At 39.4% G+C, this 18,221-nt stretch overlaps 2 protein-coding genes across 2 annotated transcripts; one reads left to right on the top strand and one right to left on the bottom strand.

Moving 5' to 3' along the window:
- Positions 1 to 942: 942 nt before the first annotated feature.
- On the top strand, positions 943 to 8,082 carry LOC310676563 (apovitellenin-1-like). Its single transcript, XM_083438547.1, has 4 exons — positions 943 to 1,067; positions 1,816 to 1,931; positions 2,753 to 2,915; positions 4,217 to 8,082. Exons 2-4 carry the CDS (start codon positions 1,871 to 1,873, stop codon positions 4,323 to 4,325), a joined length of 333 nt encoding a protein of 110 aa, XP_083294673.1. The 5' UTR covers positions 943 to 1,067; positions 1,816 to 1,870; the 3' UTR covers positions 4,326 to 8,082.
- A 6,108-nt stretch (positions 8,083 to 14,190) lies between these two features.
- On the bottom strand, positions 14,191 to 16,938 carry GPR15 (G protein-coupled receptor 15). The gene has a single exon (XM_083435928.1). The coding sequence runs from the start codon at positions 15,925 to 15,927 to the stop codon at positions 14,845 to 14,847; it is 1,083 nt and encodes a 360-aa protein (XP_083292054.1). The 5' UTR covers positions 15,928 to 16,938; the 3' UTR covers positions 14,191 to 14,844.
- Between the last annotated feature and the right edge of the window lie 1,283 nt (positions 16,939 to 18,221).

Here is an 18,221-nt window from a genome sequence, read left to right as displayed (position 1 = left end):
CCAATACTTTGGCCACCTCATGAGAAGAGAAGACTCACTGGAAAAGACCCTGATGTTGGGAAAGATGGAGGGCACAAGGAGAAGGGGACGACAGAGGACGAGATGGTTAGACAGTGTTCTCGAAGCTACAAACATGAATCTGACCAAACTGCGGGTGGCAGTGGAAGACAGGAGTGCCTGGCGTGCTCTGGTCCATGGGGTCACGAAGAGTCGGACACGACTGAACGACTAAACAACAACAACAACAAAGTTTTTTCTTTCTTTTTTATCACTTGAGCCAGTGATATATCACCTCATGATATATCTGGGCTTCTAGGAAGAAGGAACCAGATGACCACAAGGCCCAGTGCTAGCACCTGGCAACTTGAAGCAGTTGTTGGGACCCCAGTGGCTGACAGGCCTCCCCCATGCCTGCTATTTGCGTCTCTGAGCCACCATTTCAATTTTTCTATTTTTAAGAAACAAAATTTGAATTCCATTTAAGACCTTGGGTGTTACTGATTTTTAAATGTCAAATAACAGCAAAAAGTATGAAAACAAATAAACAACAATCCAAAAGGAATACAGGGTATTGACAAAAGAAATAAAAAAATCAGTTAAGTGTTTTACAGCAAATATAAATTCATAGGGGCTGCCCTGCTTTTCACTGCACTTGCCATCCTCACATACCCCTTTGCCAACAGCCCTTCCCTCACACCTGATCAACCCTTTCCCTTTACATTTTACCCATCCCCTCCCCTATTCCCCACAACTTGCCCTAGCTCCTTCCCCAAGCCCCACTTGCTTTTAAAGGAGGGGAAAGTAGCATGCTCTAAAATGTATTTGGAGGGCTCCGTCAGGCCCCCAAACTTGGAGTTAACGACCCCTGGAGTAAAGGGTTAACTAAAAACGTTTACCATGTGATTCATCAGATTGTTTTCCTTGGGACCCCACACTTCCGTACCTATCTATTGCAAAAGAGCAGATGTGGAGCAAGCAGAGACCTATGACCCCTTAAATACATCTATATGAGACCAGTGAGTCTGCTTTGCTTTCAGAGGTGACATCAGCCACTGCCAGTGAGAAAGGTAAGTGAAAAAAGACCTGTCTGTGTGTGTATAATGCAGATCAGTTAGGGGAGATATTGAACATGATACATTTCAAGAAATTTAATGTGGAGTGCACCATCCTGTACTGTTTTTCATTCAACAATATGTCTTGGGTGGGCTGTGGGGATATTCTCCAGTCCAAGGGAACCTCAGTTTTCGAATGTCTCGGCTGCTGAATGTTTCAGAAGCCGAACGCTAAAAACTCAGAAGTGAATGCTTCTGTTTTCAAACACGCCTTGGAAGTCAAATGGCTTCGGAGGTGCATTTCTCAATTTTTACCATAGACTTTGCTGCTAGCCCTTTGATCCTCAGTTTTCGAACATTTCGGAAGTCGAACGGTCTTCCGGAACAGATTACGTTCAAAAACCAAGGTTCCACTGTATTTGTTACAATTTTTGTGCTAGTACAGTACATACATTAATTTATACTTGTTGGCCACTGATTTGTGATTTTGTTAGGCGAGTGATTTTATTACTGATTTCAGGTTTGTCACCATGTTTTTTTTCTTTTAAAAAAATGATGGTGGTATAGAAAAATAATGACATAAATAATAACAAGAACTTGCACAAACGGATCCTGTGAATGGGTGCGGCAGAAGGGGAAAAGCAAATGAAATTTGTAGCTGATTTCAGCAGTGCTATGTGTATTTGGTTATTGGTGTCTATTCAAATGTGGCGGTGGTGTTGCATTTTCCTTACAAAATACTGACAGAGAGCTTTCTTTGCAGCACTCCGTACAACTGTAGCATCAGAGTCTTCTGAAACAGTGACCTACGGTAGATCATGCTTCAGTATAAAGCTTGGGCTGTCACTCTGATCCTTCTCCTTGCACATTCCCTTACTGGTAAGCTCTAAAGTGCTTTGATCTGGCTTCAGATATGCTTTGCTGGCTGAATATGTGTGCAGCCCAGCCCTCAATTAAAGTTGAGTCCTAGTATTAAGTGTCAAATGTGTAGGTTCCTGCTATCACCATACCTGGTTATTCTGTTGAACTAAACAGGAGTCAAAAAGTCATTGGGGAAAGGGGGGATAATCTAGAGTTCTTAGTGTATTCTACAGCTCAAAGTCAAATAATTGCAACTCCAAATACTCCACTGTCCTTAGACACTCGAGAGAGTATTATTAAATCTGTCAAATGATTAATTAATTTTAAAATGTAGTTATTCATCTAGCAGGCTGATTCATTTAGGTACTGAAAGGGCCACGTTGCATTTCTTTTCATCAGATACTGTGCATTTGATGAATGCCGTATCTTGCCATCCTATACAAGATGAAACCCTAGTCCCAGGGTTTTGCTTATGTGGAGGTTTTCTCAAAGACTGCCAGACATGCCCGATCAATTGGGGCAACTGGTTTGAGTACAATCTTTAACTCACAGCTAATAAATTAAATCTCATGGCTTTAATTTCTCACCCCCACCCTTTGCTCAGAAACGAATTCTGCATAATAGCAGATTCAGAAATGTCGTAGTGCAAGGGATCTGTCATTCCTCCTGCCTATGCTATTTACATATCTTGACAATGCTGTGTAAACATATCTGTGTGTACACACACATACAATATATGTGCCTTGCTTCTGAAGTTTTTAGGAAATACCTGTATCCAGCTGGACACTAAATTACAGAAGAGAATTTAAATTCATTTTCCCCTCCCCTCCCCTCTCCAGAAGTTGATGCTAAAGCCATCTCAAAGAGGCATGTCCGTAATGATTGGATGGTCATACCTGACGCAATTGCATTTTATGTGTTCGATGCTGTGAACAAAGTGTCTCCTAAAACTGCTGAGTCCTTGTATGGTGCTTTCCAGAATCCAATCATTCTTGAGACAAGGTATGTACGGTGATGATGACACATTTCTGTCATTGGTAGCGGTGGTTCAATTGTGGAGGTTCAAGCTACAGGAACAAGATTATAGAAATAAACCAGCTTTACAGTGAAAATATGTACTGTACTTGGGTTATATTTCTCCCCCACTAAAGTGTGGACAACGTGTGTTTGTACTCGACTGGTTTAATGCTACGTATGCTAACTTTTCTCTTTCAGCATTCCACTGCTTTTGGCTAAGAGTATTGGCAAACTCCAGTGGGTGGTATAATTGGTAGCATATTGGCAGAGATGGGATTCACCCACTGTGTGTCTTGCCCATCCTGGGAGGCCAGGTACAACCTAGAACCTACAAAGCACTTGAAAGTAGGGATGGGGGACAAGTTCAATTCAGTTTAAATTTAAAGCCAAACCTATCAAATCCACACTTTCCAGAACAGTGCAGTCTGCAAACTGAAATACTGCTAACCTTCAAAACTCCCATTTTGCAATGCACTTCTCCAACCAACCAGTGCCTACAAAAATGCATATCTCAGGGGAAAGTGTGCATAAGAATGAAGGTATTGGTGAAAATAACATACAAAAAATGTGTTATATTAGGGGAAATTGCTTCCAAAAATGTGTGCATTAGTCAAAACTACATATAAAAAATGTATGTGTTGGGATAAATTTTCACTAAATTGCTGGTGAATTTTCATTAGTTATTTTTTTTTTAAAAAATGCTGCAGAAATGTGGAGAACTGAATTTAAAATTGGAAAAATGAGAAGTTGAGACAACTGCAGTTAGCAGGTCCTTCCATCCATACCAGAATGGGTTTCATATGAATGCCTGCTACCTCCTCCCACCCCATCTTAAGGCTGCTACCAGATGCAGACAAGGATGGCTCAAACAAGAGCCTCCTCCCTTGCATTTTTTTGTCATCCAGCCTGGTGAAGAGTTATAGTGAACATAAAAGCTTGTTGTGGCATTCTGGTTGGCTTAATAAAGGATAAGAGCTGTAGAGTTTCCTGGGAGCTCTGGAGAACATGGATGGCCCTCTATAAACCGAATGAGGGAGAAATATATTTTGGGAAGGTTCCGGTTGTGAAGCTTCCACCCATGTCCAACCTATATATGTGTGAACCATAAGCCCTGCATCGCAAAAATGCCACAAGCCCCCAGTGTCTTCCTCCCAAAGGAAACAGATTTAGGGTACGCGGTGAATCCCTGGAGTTCTCAACACTCAGAAAAATGAGGAAAGCATAAAAATACTGTGAATGAAGTGTCGTCTAGCATCTCATCATTACAGGTTTCTATTTCCTTGCAGGAACTTCTTGATAAAGACAACAACTGAAATCAATCGAGCATTTCAACAACTGGTGGAGAATATACATGGTTTATGGACAAAGGAAAAAGCAGAAACAGCACAGCACTAGGACCTAAACAAATCTGTGGAGTGGCCTCTTCCTTGTATTCATCAGTGGATCATAATGTGCAGAGGGTTATCTTGGTATAGTTATTATTATTATTATTATTTCATTTTATAATGTATATAAAACAGATAACAATTATAACAACTGACAAAAATTTAAAGATGAAAAGCAAAACTATAACATAGGCATATGGAATGAGTAATTGGACATGAGTTAAATTAACAAAGTCCAAGACTATCAAATTTACCAGATCTTTAAGTTTAGTTTCAGATTTGCCAGGCTTGTGATGAAGGTTATCTTGAAAATGATGCTTCCATTGTATATGTCATAAAGGAATGCCAAATCATATAAAAAGTATATGGATGTTCTAGCACTCATCGAAATCTCAAATTATGCTTGATTTTCACCTTTATAGCTATATTCTAGAGTGAATGGTACCAAGCGTCAAGTGTAAGAGTTTGGGCTGTTTTCCACTGAATTGCAATTATTGTTTGTGCTGCCAAGATCATATATAAGACCAGTTCTTTTGACGATATATTTACATTGGTATCATAAAAAAATATTCAGTCACATGACTTCCAGTGCCTCATGAAGCATTGCAAGTCATGTCCAAGGCTTTGTGGGGCCCTGGAGGTGGAGTCTGAGGTCTCGCAGGGCCTTGGACATGACTTCCATGGTTCCCAGGCACCGCTGTGGAGCTCACAATGTGATGTCATGGCTCAATGTGAGGTCAGGATGTCACATTATGTCGTAGACCGCTGGGCACCCATAATCTGGGGCCCAAGTCAGCACCCCTGGATCCAACAGAAGTCAAGCATGGCTCTCTCTCTCTTCCCATCCTGCTTCCAACTTCTAACTTTTAGCTCACATAACCCAACTCTCACTCCTGGCCTTTGTCTTTCTAAATACCAGCAAGTTGGGGGAGAGGGTCCCACCCATTTGTCATCTCGCACAGAGCCACTTCCTTTGTTACCTTAATGACCCATACTCCAACAATTACCTCATCAGGAAGTTAGCCTGGCTTTTCCAGGAATTGAAATTGGATCCGGGAATTTGAAAGGTGCTCAAGCATACAGCCTATGTCTCCTAAACTCAGAACAGTACAATTTAGAAACAAATTCATTTCCCTCTCTACCTGTTGTGTTTAATAAATTGTATTAAGGGTCTCAGAGCTTGTATTTTTACATGTTCTTTCATAATAAAACTATAAATTTGATGGAAATAAATCCAGTTTGTGTTAAGATTTGACGAAGTTAATTTTATTTGGTTACTGGCTACAGGCTAAAGATAATTGGTATAGAAATCTCGTAATGTGTATACAAGATTTGCAGTATTCAAATTGCTTATCTCTCCCTTGCTGGGGAAAAAAAATCTGGGTGAGTTGATATTGGAATTAATGGAAAAACAATAGGTGCAAATTTAGGTTGCCATGTTTTCCATATCTGAATAGTACAATTAGTAAATGGATTTGGTATAGAGTTCATTAGATCTGGTTTAAGATTCTCCTAGCAAGAGATGTTTAGAGAGTTTGATTTCCCAGTGTTTATTCGGTTCCTCTTTGATTATATATAATAACTGTCTCAGCTGAAATGCAGAGTAGTAGAAATATAAATTAGGTATACCCCATCCATCGAACTGAGCTCTGCGAAATAAAAAGTATTGACTTAGTCTAGGTTTTTTTCTTTTGCAAAATGAAATTATTATTTTAAGTTGGTATGTTTTCTCATGCTGCCACCAGAGGGAGAGAGTAGCCATTCAGCAATGACAGGTTATGAAGTCTTTCCACAGGTGCCTTCAGCAATGACAGGTTATGAAGTCTTTCCACAAGTCAACGATCACTTCATGAATCATTGCAAGTAGCACAGCATATGTGTAGCTCCGAACTCTTTGGAAGAAAAATGTGCTTTTAAAAATGAAGCAAATAAATTGAATGCTTCCACATAATAAAATGTTATATATGACTCACAATTATTAGGAGCCACTAGATTCAGCAGAGAATTTAGCAGTTTCCAGCATCTCCTGCAACAGCTTCCTTTGTGAAATGTGCTGCATGGCTGTAGAAAAACCAAATTAATAATGGATACAATGTCACTTACATCTGTATACAGGGACCTATATTTTGGTCCTGTGGGGCAAACCCTCTTCTGGATACAGCCCACAAATCAGTCAGAAATGTGACTGAAAATTTGCCTTGGGGAACTCTTTTCAGTGAAACATTTCTTTGAGATTTCCTTAAACTATAAAATGACTTTGCCTCAGGTGTGCTTTTTTTGGTACTTGAAGGATTAGTGCACAGCATTTTTGTTAGTTTAAAATCTGTGGTGGATTCACCTTATAATCCATTTGCATGAGTCACAGCATATTTCTTCGACAGTAAAGGGAAAAGGACAGTTTTGGGTACCTCCTTCTGGTGTATTGTCATCAGTACAGCTACTGTATGAAACAAGTGAATTTTACATTCAGCAGGTTAAGCCAATTCAGTATTGGAAAGTTTTGGATATATTATTTTGCAAGATGGATGCAAATGCTGGTCTGCGTCGGTCTTTGTGTGAGGAAACTGCATGTGGAAAGAGAGATTCACTGTTCTGATCCTTTTCAGATCCCAGGAAATTCTCACCATTATGGATGTTAACCGCACTATCTAGATCCATTTGCTTCATCAAGTACATCTTCATCAAATACACCACTGGTACAAGTTTTGCTCACTTCATAGAGGGATCTTCCTTCCTTTCTGTGTGTTGATATGTATTGCTTTGGTACAGGACTTCTGGGGAAGTATAGGAATGGTGCCATACATCAGGAAAGGAGCTCTATCACAGTTAGCAAGCCCCCTCCACTTTTCAATTTTCACTCTCCTGAAAATTAAGCTGTAAATGAGGTTGTGAAATAGGGAAGGTTTGGCTCAGTCCTAGTATTACCCTGGGCATCAAAAGAGTTTGAAGAATGTAGAGACACTCAGCAAATCTGCCAGGTCACTGCCAGAAACAGTTTTCTAGTACAGTGGTAGTGTCCACTGGGCCAGTTTCTTCAATGACAGGTGACTCTAGACCAGCAGATGCATTCCTAATCTCACATTTACCTGTGAAATTTTAGAGTAATACAGCAACACTGCCATCTTTGAATCTTGAAAGTTTTGCAGCAGCACAAATGACCGTAGCAATATTATTTTAAAATACTACTTTTCAGTGTACTGTTCACATGTAGTTCACTTGTCATGATGAAAAGGAAAATATTGCACAAGAGGCTTCTCACTAAAAAAAAAAATCCTTTGAAAACAATTAGGGATAAAACCCAACATTTTTTTCTGGTCCCCCCCCCCCTTTTTCTTTGGGAAAGGGGTGCTTTTCCAGTGTTTATTATTATGTGGCATCACTAACCTGCATCATGTAAGCCTTAGGAATTGGATCACTGCATACCTCACCCATTACATTGCCTCTTAAGAAAAGGTCATTCTCTAGTATTATTTGCAGTGTGGCAGTCAAAACACTCCACAAACAGGAATTGTCTATACGGTGTACACGCTTCCTTCAGAATATTGTACAGAAGTAACTACCTTGATTTAATCTGTCTTAGTCTTAAGAAGGACTGAATTATGATACACCGTAAAGTATAAGAAGACAGATTTCACAAATGGAGTAAGTAGTGTAGGGGAAAATACTGCACTTTATATATGTACTTTTTAAAACTTGTCTGTAGATTGGCATTTGCTATTTTAGACTTCGGATTTTCCGCTAATGTCCTTATTAAACGGCAAACTACCGGTATGTTTCTTGGTGATATACCAAACTCTGGCTGCCCTGTGGCTACAACATTCGCGTTCACACATATGCAAATTTGCCCATAAATAGAATCCGATTTAGCAGGCTTCAGTTTGTGGTAGAAGACGTTCACCACATTCAAAAGGCAAAACATCAGTTACTTCCACTCTGACAGCAACATTGAGAGTATTAATCTGTTTGTTTCACCAAGTTGTTTTCCTTAGTAACATATTTGACAGTTTAAATAAATGTGTGTAAAGCCACTATCACTTGCCAGAAAGTAAGTACGCTTGATCTTAATTGCTCACAATATTTGTGTATGTGTGTGCTGGAATTCTTTCTCAGCAATTAGTCTGAGCAATATCATTATCAAGATGAAGAAAAGTGACACGTCTAGCATGTTCTCACAACCATACATTAACCAAGAGCAACCACACATGGCATAAACATCAGGGAAGAACTTCGTCAGTTTGGGAACCCCATGATCTACATGTATTTTGCCATCACTTATCTCTACCCTGTTTTACCCTACAAAGGAATGCTTAACAAGCTAGAGGTTAAAATATAGGAAGCTACTTTATACCACATCAAATCATTAGTCCAGGCTTCCTCAACCTCGGCCCTCCAGATGTTTATGGCCTACAACTCCCATGACCCCTAGCTAGCAGGACCAGTGGTCAGGGATGATGGGAATTGTAGCCCATCTGGAGGGGCGAGGTTGAAGAAGCCTGGACTAATGGTCATTCTCCTGGACTAATCTAGCCCAGTATTTACACTAACTGGTAGCAATACTCCCAAGGTTTCAGAGAAGAATCTTCATCAGCCCTACTATGGATTCCAAGGATTGAACCCAGGAACCCATTTCCCACAGAAAATATGTATCCTATCACTGAGCCACAGTCTTTCCTTTATTTAAAATATTATGTCTCATCTCTTAATCATAAGGATTCCTGAGACAGCAAACTGGATAAAGCCACCACATTAAAATCACTAAAAAAAAAAATGTAAGCAGATTAAAATACCCCCCAAAATTAAACAATAGCTGCAGCACCAAACTGTATTAAAGCCTGGATGGGGGTAGAAGGAGCAGCATCTTTAGTTTATTTCTAAAATCAATAGGGAGTCTGGTAAGATGTGGATTTAGGGGAGTGCGGCCAGTTCGTTCACACTGGGCACTGAGCCACAACAAAGACTTAGAACAGAAGGTGAGAGTCAGGGGTGAGCACTGAATTTTGGCGTCACAGAGGGTGCCACTGAAATTTGAAAGCCCAAAGTCTGCCACTGATCTGGTAGAACATTCCAGAGGCCAGTTTCAGAGGCAAGGGGCCACAATGGACAAGGCACTGTTACTAGTTGCTGCAAACCTCACCTCAGAAGGTGAGGGAAATCTGAGAAGGTCCTTTGAAGAAGATTATTAAAGATAAGGCTATCTTCAGATAGCCTGGTTCAAAGCCATTTAATGCTTTAATGTTCAAAATCAGGAGAATTGGACCCAGTAACAAAATAGTAGCTGGTTGAGAGTCTGGTCTGACCTTAAACATTGGTAAGATCTAGATACAAATTCAAATTTGAGTCTTCTGAATGCCTACGGTATGTAGCAAAAACTGCATCATCCACAAAGAAGCGATATATCTGCAGACACGGATTACTCTTAGGTACGGGGGGTGGGTGTGGATTAAAAGGAAGGAACCCCCAATAAGGTCTATCAAAATTCAATGGCACAGAATGTTGAGAAGAGTAACAGGGTAAAAACCTGGGTGGGAAAGATGTCTCCTAATGTCAGTTGCTGAGAATCACAGTTGGTGGGGTATGGTTGAACCCAGGTCTTTCTTGTCGTCTTGCCTCATTGACATCTGTTTGGACAGTGTAACAACAGGATACTGCACTAGAGGGGCCCAATCTATGTTCTTAGTAAGGAGTGGCTAGAGCAGAACACACAGAGATGAAGAGCCATATCATTCGATGGATAGGTGATTTCCTGGTTCACACTGTGAAGTATTGTATGTTCTCAGTAGAGAAATTAAAGAACTGGATGTGGCTGGGATTGGTCACAAATGTATCTACCCTACACACCTGAACCAGAAATACAGAGGGAAAGAAACTGGCCAATGAGAACTGAGACTGCTCAGTGCGAATGAAATATTGACTGGTTTGGGAGAGGAGGAAAATCAGGCTGTGTATACATTACCATTTACTCCCACTCCAGTGCATGCCTACTGCTGGTGTTTGAAGAGGGCTGCACATGATGTAGGCCACAATCCATATGTATCCTGCAGTTTATTGAGAAATGCTGCTGTTTGATATACTTTCTCTCAATCCAGCATCTATCTGATTTGAAAACAGAAGCTATAATTAAGCTGTAGTTTGTATGTTTTAGACAGCCATTGTACATGCTCAGATGAGAGCTTCAGTGAATTGGAGTTTGATGTGGGTTAACAATCTGGTAATGGGCACCAGCTGATGTTTGTTGAAGGGAATTGTAAATCTATGAGGGATAAACTACAGTGCCCCAGAATTCTTTGACGGAAACAATGTGCTTTAAAGATATAGTGTGTGCACAACTTTGTTGGTAGCATAATTTAACAGTAGTTTTCATCCAGATCCAACCCATTTTCTACGCAGGAAGCACTGCTTGAGGAAAAATCTGGCACAATATTGTATGGTGATTTTTTTCACTGTCTCCTGTGTGAAAGCTGGGTCTGCCAGTTAATGTTGCCTGTGTTCCAGATATTGGTGCTGCTTATTCAGTGTTTGTGAGATCTGTAAAAGACATGACCATAGAAAAATTCAAAAGTCTGTTTGTACTTGCCATGGTGTGCAGAATGCTTGACCAGGTCAAGTTGCTTTGATGGCTTGAGCTAAGCTGACAGAAAGAAATGGACCCATGCCAACTTGTATAGAATTTTTTACTTGTTTGTTTAGCTTTCTTTCTGTCGGCTTCTGGTGAAAGGGTACATGATGCAGGCACCATGCAGAAGCTAAGCAAGTTTGGGTCTGGTCAGTGGCACTCTGCAGTCCCCAAGTATACTGCCTTAAGTTTCATGATGGAAGAAAGTGTGAGGTAAAAATGTACTAAATACATCCACGCCGGAGATTTAAAGTAGCTTAACCATCTTAACTTAGCTTAACTTCTTCCCAGTACTCTGGGAATTATTGTTCTGTGGGGATGATAGGAGGGGTCTCATAATGATTCTCAGCACCCTTGACATATTACAGCTCCCAGGATTCTTTGGGGGGGACCCTGACAGCTAAGGTAGCATAAAAGCACTTTACAGGATAAGTCCACATGCAACGCTTACCTGGGCTCTTGATTAAAAATAAATAAATCTTGCTTTTGAATAATGAATAACTGTGAGAACAAACCTATCGTGCAATGAGCGTTTCCTTAACTGGTAGAGAGATGAGTCAGTTTCTACACAGAGATGTAGAGACAGCTCACTGCTTGGTAGCAACTGACTCAAATCAAGCAAACATTTTCCCACTACCCTTACGAACGTGCTGAAAACTCAGTATAAGTCAGTATACAGCAGCTTGGGGGAAGCCCAAAAGAGTTTCACTGACTTTTTAACCCCACACTTTTGTCCACATAAAAATGTGTAAGGCATTCCCACTGTCTAGAGCAGTAATTTATTTTCACATTACCGTATGAAAGGTGCTCTCGGATTGTGCAGCATAAGAATAACTAAGGAGATGAAGACTGAATATTTACCCCTCAGGTAGTTGTTCCTGGAGGTACGTAATTTCACTGGGGTGGGGAGCTCTTTAGAAGTTAATGTGTGTCTTTGTTGGGGGGGGGGCTCCTGATCATTCTGTTATGTGGGGGGCCCTGTCCTTCTGGAAAAAAAGAATGTTGATGACAACTAAATGGGGTGGTATATTAGAGATTTATAAAATGAACCCCCCCCCCACTCCACAAACAGCCCATTGGCTAAGTGTGCTCAGTGGCCATAGAATGTTGACTGACTTGTTGTAGTGCCAAGTAGCACAAAACAAGTGCTACTTGTTTGTGTTATTGGTCCTCCCCACAATTATCAACAGCAACAAATCAGTTTGCCTAGCACAGTGCCAGCTTGAAGAATTCATTTAAAACCACTGATCAAGTTTCATTTCTAACCTAAAAAACAACAACAAAAAGCTATTTAGTTTCACAACTTGGTTTTACTTTATCTCAGCCTATGCCACATAATCTGTAATCTTATGTCATCAACATACGTAAGCATTATTTCCTGCCTGGTGAAAAATTTGGTGGAGGAGGGGAGAGACAGCGTATTTGGTCTGAACACTTGAAGCTCCCATCCCAAGTATATTTACTTGCGAATAAGTCCCACTGATGGAAATAGGATTTAGGAAGTATGATTGGGACTGGACTTTGTTAGAAGTCACCTTGTGTACACCTTCAAATTTCTTAACAGAGTTGTGATATTGAAAATTGGAAGTGTGTTATGTACAGAATAACCCCAAAGCACTAGAGAGGCATGACATTAAACTAAAAAAGGAATTGTTGCGCTAAATAATTTCTTCTATCATGGGGGTTTAATGTCACCCATCACTAACTTTGCTACATGCCCTCATCAAGTACTTTTCCCTAACTGGAGAGTGTCCATATAAACGGTCTCTTGCTTGCCTAGTGGGGGGGGGGGGGAGAGAAAAAACCCTCTAACTTTTGCACAGATAGAATGTAGCCTATACAAAGGTAAAGGGCACTCAATCATTGCGCCACTCACTTTTGCCGCTACCTCTGACAACCGGTGGCATCACTCCCACCTCAAGGTTGCCCATAATGGGATGCAGGTATCAAATTGTTTGCACTAATGCTTGCTAGGAACAAGTATAAATTGTTCATACTAAAAGCAGGTGTGATCCAGATTGGTCTCCATACTTAAGTGAAATACATGAGTTCCTTCATAGGTGGAAAACAGAAATAAATGGAAATTGGGTACTCCTTACATTAACAGAGGTAGAAGTTAATTTGAGGTGGTGTGCTAGGTAAGAAATCAGTAGAAGCCAAATTGGTTAGCAGTTGGAGGCACTGGTCTCACGGAAAGAAGTCTATTCTTTGGGTGGTATGCTGTCGTTTTCCGGCTTGTAGAGGTTTGAACCCCTATTTCTCAGTTCCAAATACAGAATTCTGTCTCCTACACAACACTGGCAAGGTCTAGTAAATCTGTGTAAAAAATTATGAGTTAGAACCCTGCATTATGAACCACATATTCAGAAAGTTGAAGATCCAGAATGTCTTAAAGGGGGATAAATAATGCCATTTGAAGTAGGTGTGAGTGTGTGTTAAAATAGAAAGGATATTTTAATTTAGTTTAACTTGGATTATTTTTCATCATGATCATAATAATATTTTTAGAAATCTTCTACCCAGCAATTGCAGTGTTTCAGTTATATTTTATTTCAAGAGAAGAAAAGTAAATTCACAGAGTGATCAAATGAAATCAACATGCACACTTTTTTTAGTTCATATACTTAATTGTTTATTCTTCTTAGTGAAAAGAAAAATGCCAGTTAAAAAAAAAACACTTTTAAAATTTACATTTGCAAAAAATAAAATAAAAAAAATCACACTGATTTCCAAAGCTAATGTACAAATTTCTAAAACATGTTCACCTTTCCTAAAGTTTCAGAAATTAAAACTACTATTGAAGGGAGGCAGTGTTCAGTCTCTGAGAGGCAGATACGGTTAATTAAACAGCGTAGTGCCTGGCATGCTCTGGTCCATGGGGTCACGAAGAGTCGGACACGACTAAACAACAACAGCAAGTTCTTGTTCTGATGGTAAAGTTGAATGAAAAAACATTAAAGAAACTCAATACTTAAAATTAGTGGTGAGAATAGGCGTCTTTTATTCTAGAAATCAGTTATCCTCAATCATGAGTCATGCATGAGATCAAGAGAAATATCTAGTACTGATCTCCCAGCTACTGATCTAAGTCAACAGATTATAATTGTCTGAAGAGTTTTTTTTGTGCTGAATAATTTTTATTTTTCCTGTGAAATTTTAACTGAATTTCCAATACTTACTGTACCATTTTACATAAATGAGAATGAGATTTACAAAAGGAAAAAATATTTTATGTATATATTTCTTTAGAAACCCCCCTCTAAAATTATTATAACAGCATTATTTAAGGTTGTCATTCTATGTAGTCTTATCACGGCACAATGCAACTTACATTTTCAAGTATACATAGGATTGTGTTAAACTAAAATAGTTTTTACATGTAATAGTGCAGACATTGAAAGTTGAAAATGCAGATAAACAAAAATAGTATAGATTTTAAAAGAATCCTGAACAATTCAGTATTATAGCATTTAACAAGAAAAGATGCAGAATATAACAAAAAATGCATTCTAAAGTAATTTTTCTATGTTAATAAGATTTTATAAAAGAGGCAGGTATGAATTGGTTTGGTTGCTCTGAGTTTGTAATATTGTACTTCTTATGGAACAGCAGAATATTGACCTAAGGTTTCCCACGGTTTGTTTCTTATTGGTTGGTAAGCCTCTTGGTGCAATTGCCAAATAACCTTCAAGTCTGCTAATATTACAGACTATATTCCAATTGAACTTTGTAATTGGCTACATGGTTTAAGATAAGAAACATGCCATTTTATGAAATACAATTTACTGTCATATTACAGTCAATTAACTTTTTTGATTTGTTCTAATCTTTTCATTTTCTTACATTTCCATTACCTCCTTCTCTTGATCTTACTCTTGACATGGAGACACTGGTTCTTTCAGAATTATGACTCTTGTCAGAATGATACTGACCTCCTTCTCTTCCTAGAAACATCTTCTCTGTGGGCAAATGCAGTCAAGGAGTAGCTAAGGCGAGTGTCTGAGCTATCAGAACTGGTTCCAAAGTTGTTGGCCTTTGTGCACGGAGCTATACATTGCATCATTGCCCTACGGATGTAGTCATCAAAGAAGTAGTAGATGAAAGGGTTTGTGCAGCTGTTGACAAACGCAAATGGGCCACTCAGTTCCATGCCGATATGGGCAACTTTGTAGGGAAGGCAGAAAGGTGGCTTCAGTTCCTGGATTGCAGACATCAGAGCTAGAAACTTAAAAATGTTGAAAGGAGCCCAAGATAAAACAAAAATGATCACTACAGTGAAGACAATTTTGATGGATTTCTTCAGCTTTTTATCATGTTTTCCAGATTTCTGATAATGCACACAGAGTTTCTTGGTGATGGAGCAATAAAAAGTCAAGATGATGAACAGAGGAACAAAGAACGCCAAAATCAGAAGCAGCAGCGACCCAATCCGGTGAGTGGATGTGATTTCCTTGTCCACACAATATGTGCTGTTGTCATATCTCCTCAGCTCTCTGGACAGAAGGGTAGGCAACCCAAGTAGGCAGGACAGAATCCAGACACAAGTGCAAAGGATGATGGAATACAGCTTTGTTCTGATCCTCCTAGCCACTGATGGGTACATGATTGCCAGGTACCGATCGCTACTCATGCAAGTGAGGAGAAAGACAGTGCAGTACATGTTGACTGAGATGGTGTAGGAGCTGCCTTTGCAGAGAAAAGAGCCAGATCTCCAAAGTCCTGAGGTACTCTCTTTGTCTACCCAAAAGGGTAATGTGATAAGGAATATAAAATCAGACACTGCCAAGTTGACAATGAAGATATCAATAAGCCTCTGAACTCGCCGCTTGAAGATTAGCGCTCCTATTAGAAGGGCATTGCCAGCAATCCCCACCAGGAATACAATGGTATAGAGAGCAGGCAGGAAAATGTGTTTGTAAGGCAACTCCAGAGCTGAGCAGTTATCTTCAGGAGGATCTGTGTAGAAATAGTAATCATAGCTAGAAGTTGATTTCTCCATCTCAAAAATGATTTGTGCGAAGAAGCTTTCAGCACTTTTATGTTCTTACTGGCACTGCGGATGATAGTTCTCTTCTTTTTTCCTTTCAGTTTCTTCCAGATGATAAGAAAAATCTGACGTACAACATATCAATCTCTGACTAGGCATTTAAATGTCTAGCACAGAATGGGAGGGCCTGGTTTGATTTGACCAACCAGCATGCTTATACAGGCAGCTTTGATCGTAAAATATGGTAGGGCGGGTTTCCTTGAAATTTTGGGAAGTGGGGAGGGGAGAGGTTTAAGTTTCTTTGTAAATACAATTTATTAGTTGAGGTTTTTGAGGTTATAGATGGTTAGCAGAAGTAAGAAAGTGGTGAATTCAGTTCGTCAGGGTGGGCTGTTATTTAAATAACCGTTAGTTTGTCTAATCTGTGTTTCTAAACTTGGGAGGGTTCCACTCCCGCAAGCTTTACCAATTGACATGTTGCTGTTATTTGAAGAATGAATGTCCAACGCCTTCTCAGTTCTGACAGCAGCAAAATCTTGCATACAAATATGTGCTTTAAAACTTCTACCTGACCTTTAATGTCAAATTTTATTCTGTATTGCTCTTAAAAACAGTATCTTGCTCCTATATTTTTCTGAAATGTTTAAACACTCCTTTCTTAACCTTAAGTTTTGGTCCACCCTGTTAGCAGCAGAACCAGAAAAAATATATATGAGGGTCACAGGAGAAGGATAATGAATTTATGGGATGGTAGAGCTTTGCCCCACACATTAAGACTTCTCATTGAGAAACAGAAGGATATTTTGCATTCATGCTACAATCATAAACAGATTTTATTCGAAAAAAGTCCTATTCATTTTTATGGGCTCGGCTTTTACACAAGGATGCTTAGGATTGCAACCTTGCTTTAAACTCTGTTTAATTTGTATGTGAACTGTCTTTTCTTTGAGTAACCATAGAGGGAGAGACTATGGCAGTGGTTCTCAAAGGGTGTGGTGTGCCACAATTGTGTGGCAGAAGAGGATAGCAAATGTGGCAGGAAAATTCAAGGACAATCAAAAAAACTTTTAAGCATTTCAGTGTAGTATAGTATCACTTTTTTTTTGGGGGGGGGGGATATACAACCAGAAACAGTATCCAATGCCTTTCTTCAGGAGCACTGGTTATTCTTCCACAGTTCTCCATGACATATTGTTGTGAACAGAGATTTTCAATTGTGAGAAATATTAAAGATCAGAAAATAGAAGCTTTTTTGTTGACAGAGCTATACCTAGGCCCCTTGCACCCTTGGCAAGGAAGTATATTGGCACCTGCTCCCCATTTGCACAAGCAAATTTTTATTCTGAACGTGTGGCCCAGAGAAAAACAATTGAGAACCACTGGGCTACTTCTCTACAGAGCCATCTATGCCTTTACCTGAACTACGCTTCATAGCAACTGGGGACACATATGTGTTGTAATTTGTTACTCCAAGAATGTTACTTTATTTAACCTATCTAAAAGTTCCTGACAGATTCCCAAGAAAATTGTAAATAAAATTGTGCCAAGGTAAAACCTGTTATGCCACATCTCCTCTTGCATTATCACGGAGATGTCATCTCTATTCCTGTCATGCGAGACTAGCTAGATTATGGTAAGCATATGAGTACTCAGTGAAAGCCCATCAAATTCCAAAACATCATAAGAAGATAAACCCTAGCAACCTGGTATGTGTCGTTTCTCTCTCACACTGAGTTCTCTGAGAGCTGAAGAAAGAACCAGCAATCAGCAGTAGAACACAGCTTTGGTGAGTATGGTAATCCTCTATATGTATACTGAGGTCTCATTGAGCTATGGGCCTTGCTTTTAGGTAGGGATGAATGAATCTGTCAATTTTGGTTTTCTTTTTCTCATTTTTACAGCCTTAATTTCAGCTCCCCACATTTTCACACTAGTATGCAAAAAAAAAAAAAAAAAAAAAAGTCCATCAGCATTTCTATGTAAATTTATTCAAATGCAGTATAAGCTTTTGTAAAATATATTTTGCCCAATATCCCCCCAACATAATGCATTTTATATATTATATGTGACTTGATTATATTCTATTATATTATAAACTTGATAGGCACGAGCTTCAGGGGTGCGGTAAGTAACAACAATTTTAAAGCATTCTATAAACATATTTTATAAGTGCAATAAAGTGACGTCTTTTACATGCCAGTACAACTGCCACCTTAAAAAAACAACACAACACTGGCAGAGTTCCTATGCCAGGAGTTCAACAGGTGAACATGTTTCCAAAGGAATGAGAGATGCTTGTGTTTTGG

The sequence above is a fragment of the Podarcis tiliguerta genome (genome assembly GCF_965153285.1).
Source record: "Podarcis tiliguerta genome assembly, chromosome: 4".
Lineage (NCBI taxonomy): Eukaryota > Metazoa > Chordata > Lepidosauria > Squamata > Lacertidae > Podarcis > Podarcis tiliguerta.
Note: the sequence above shows the minus strand (reverse complement) of the source record. Positions and strands in the feature narration are given on the sequence as shown.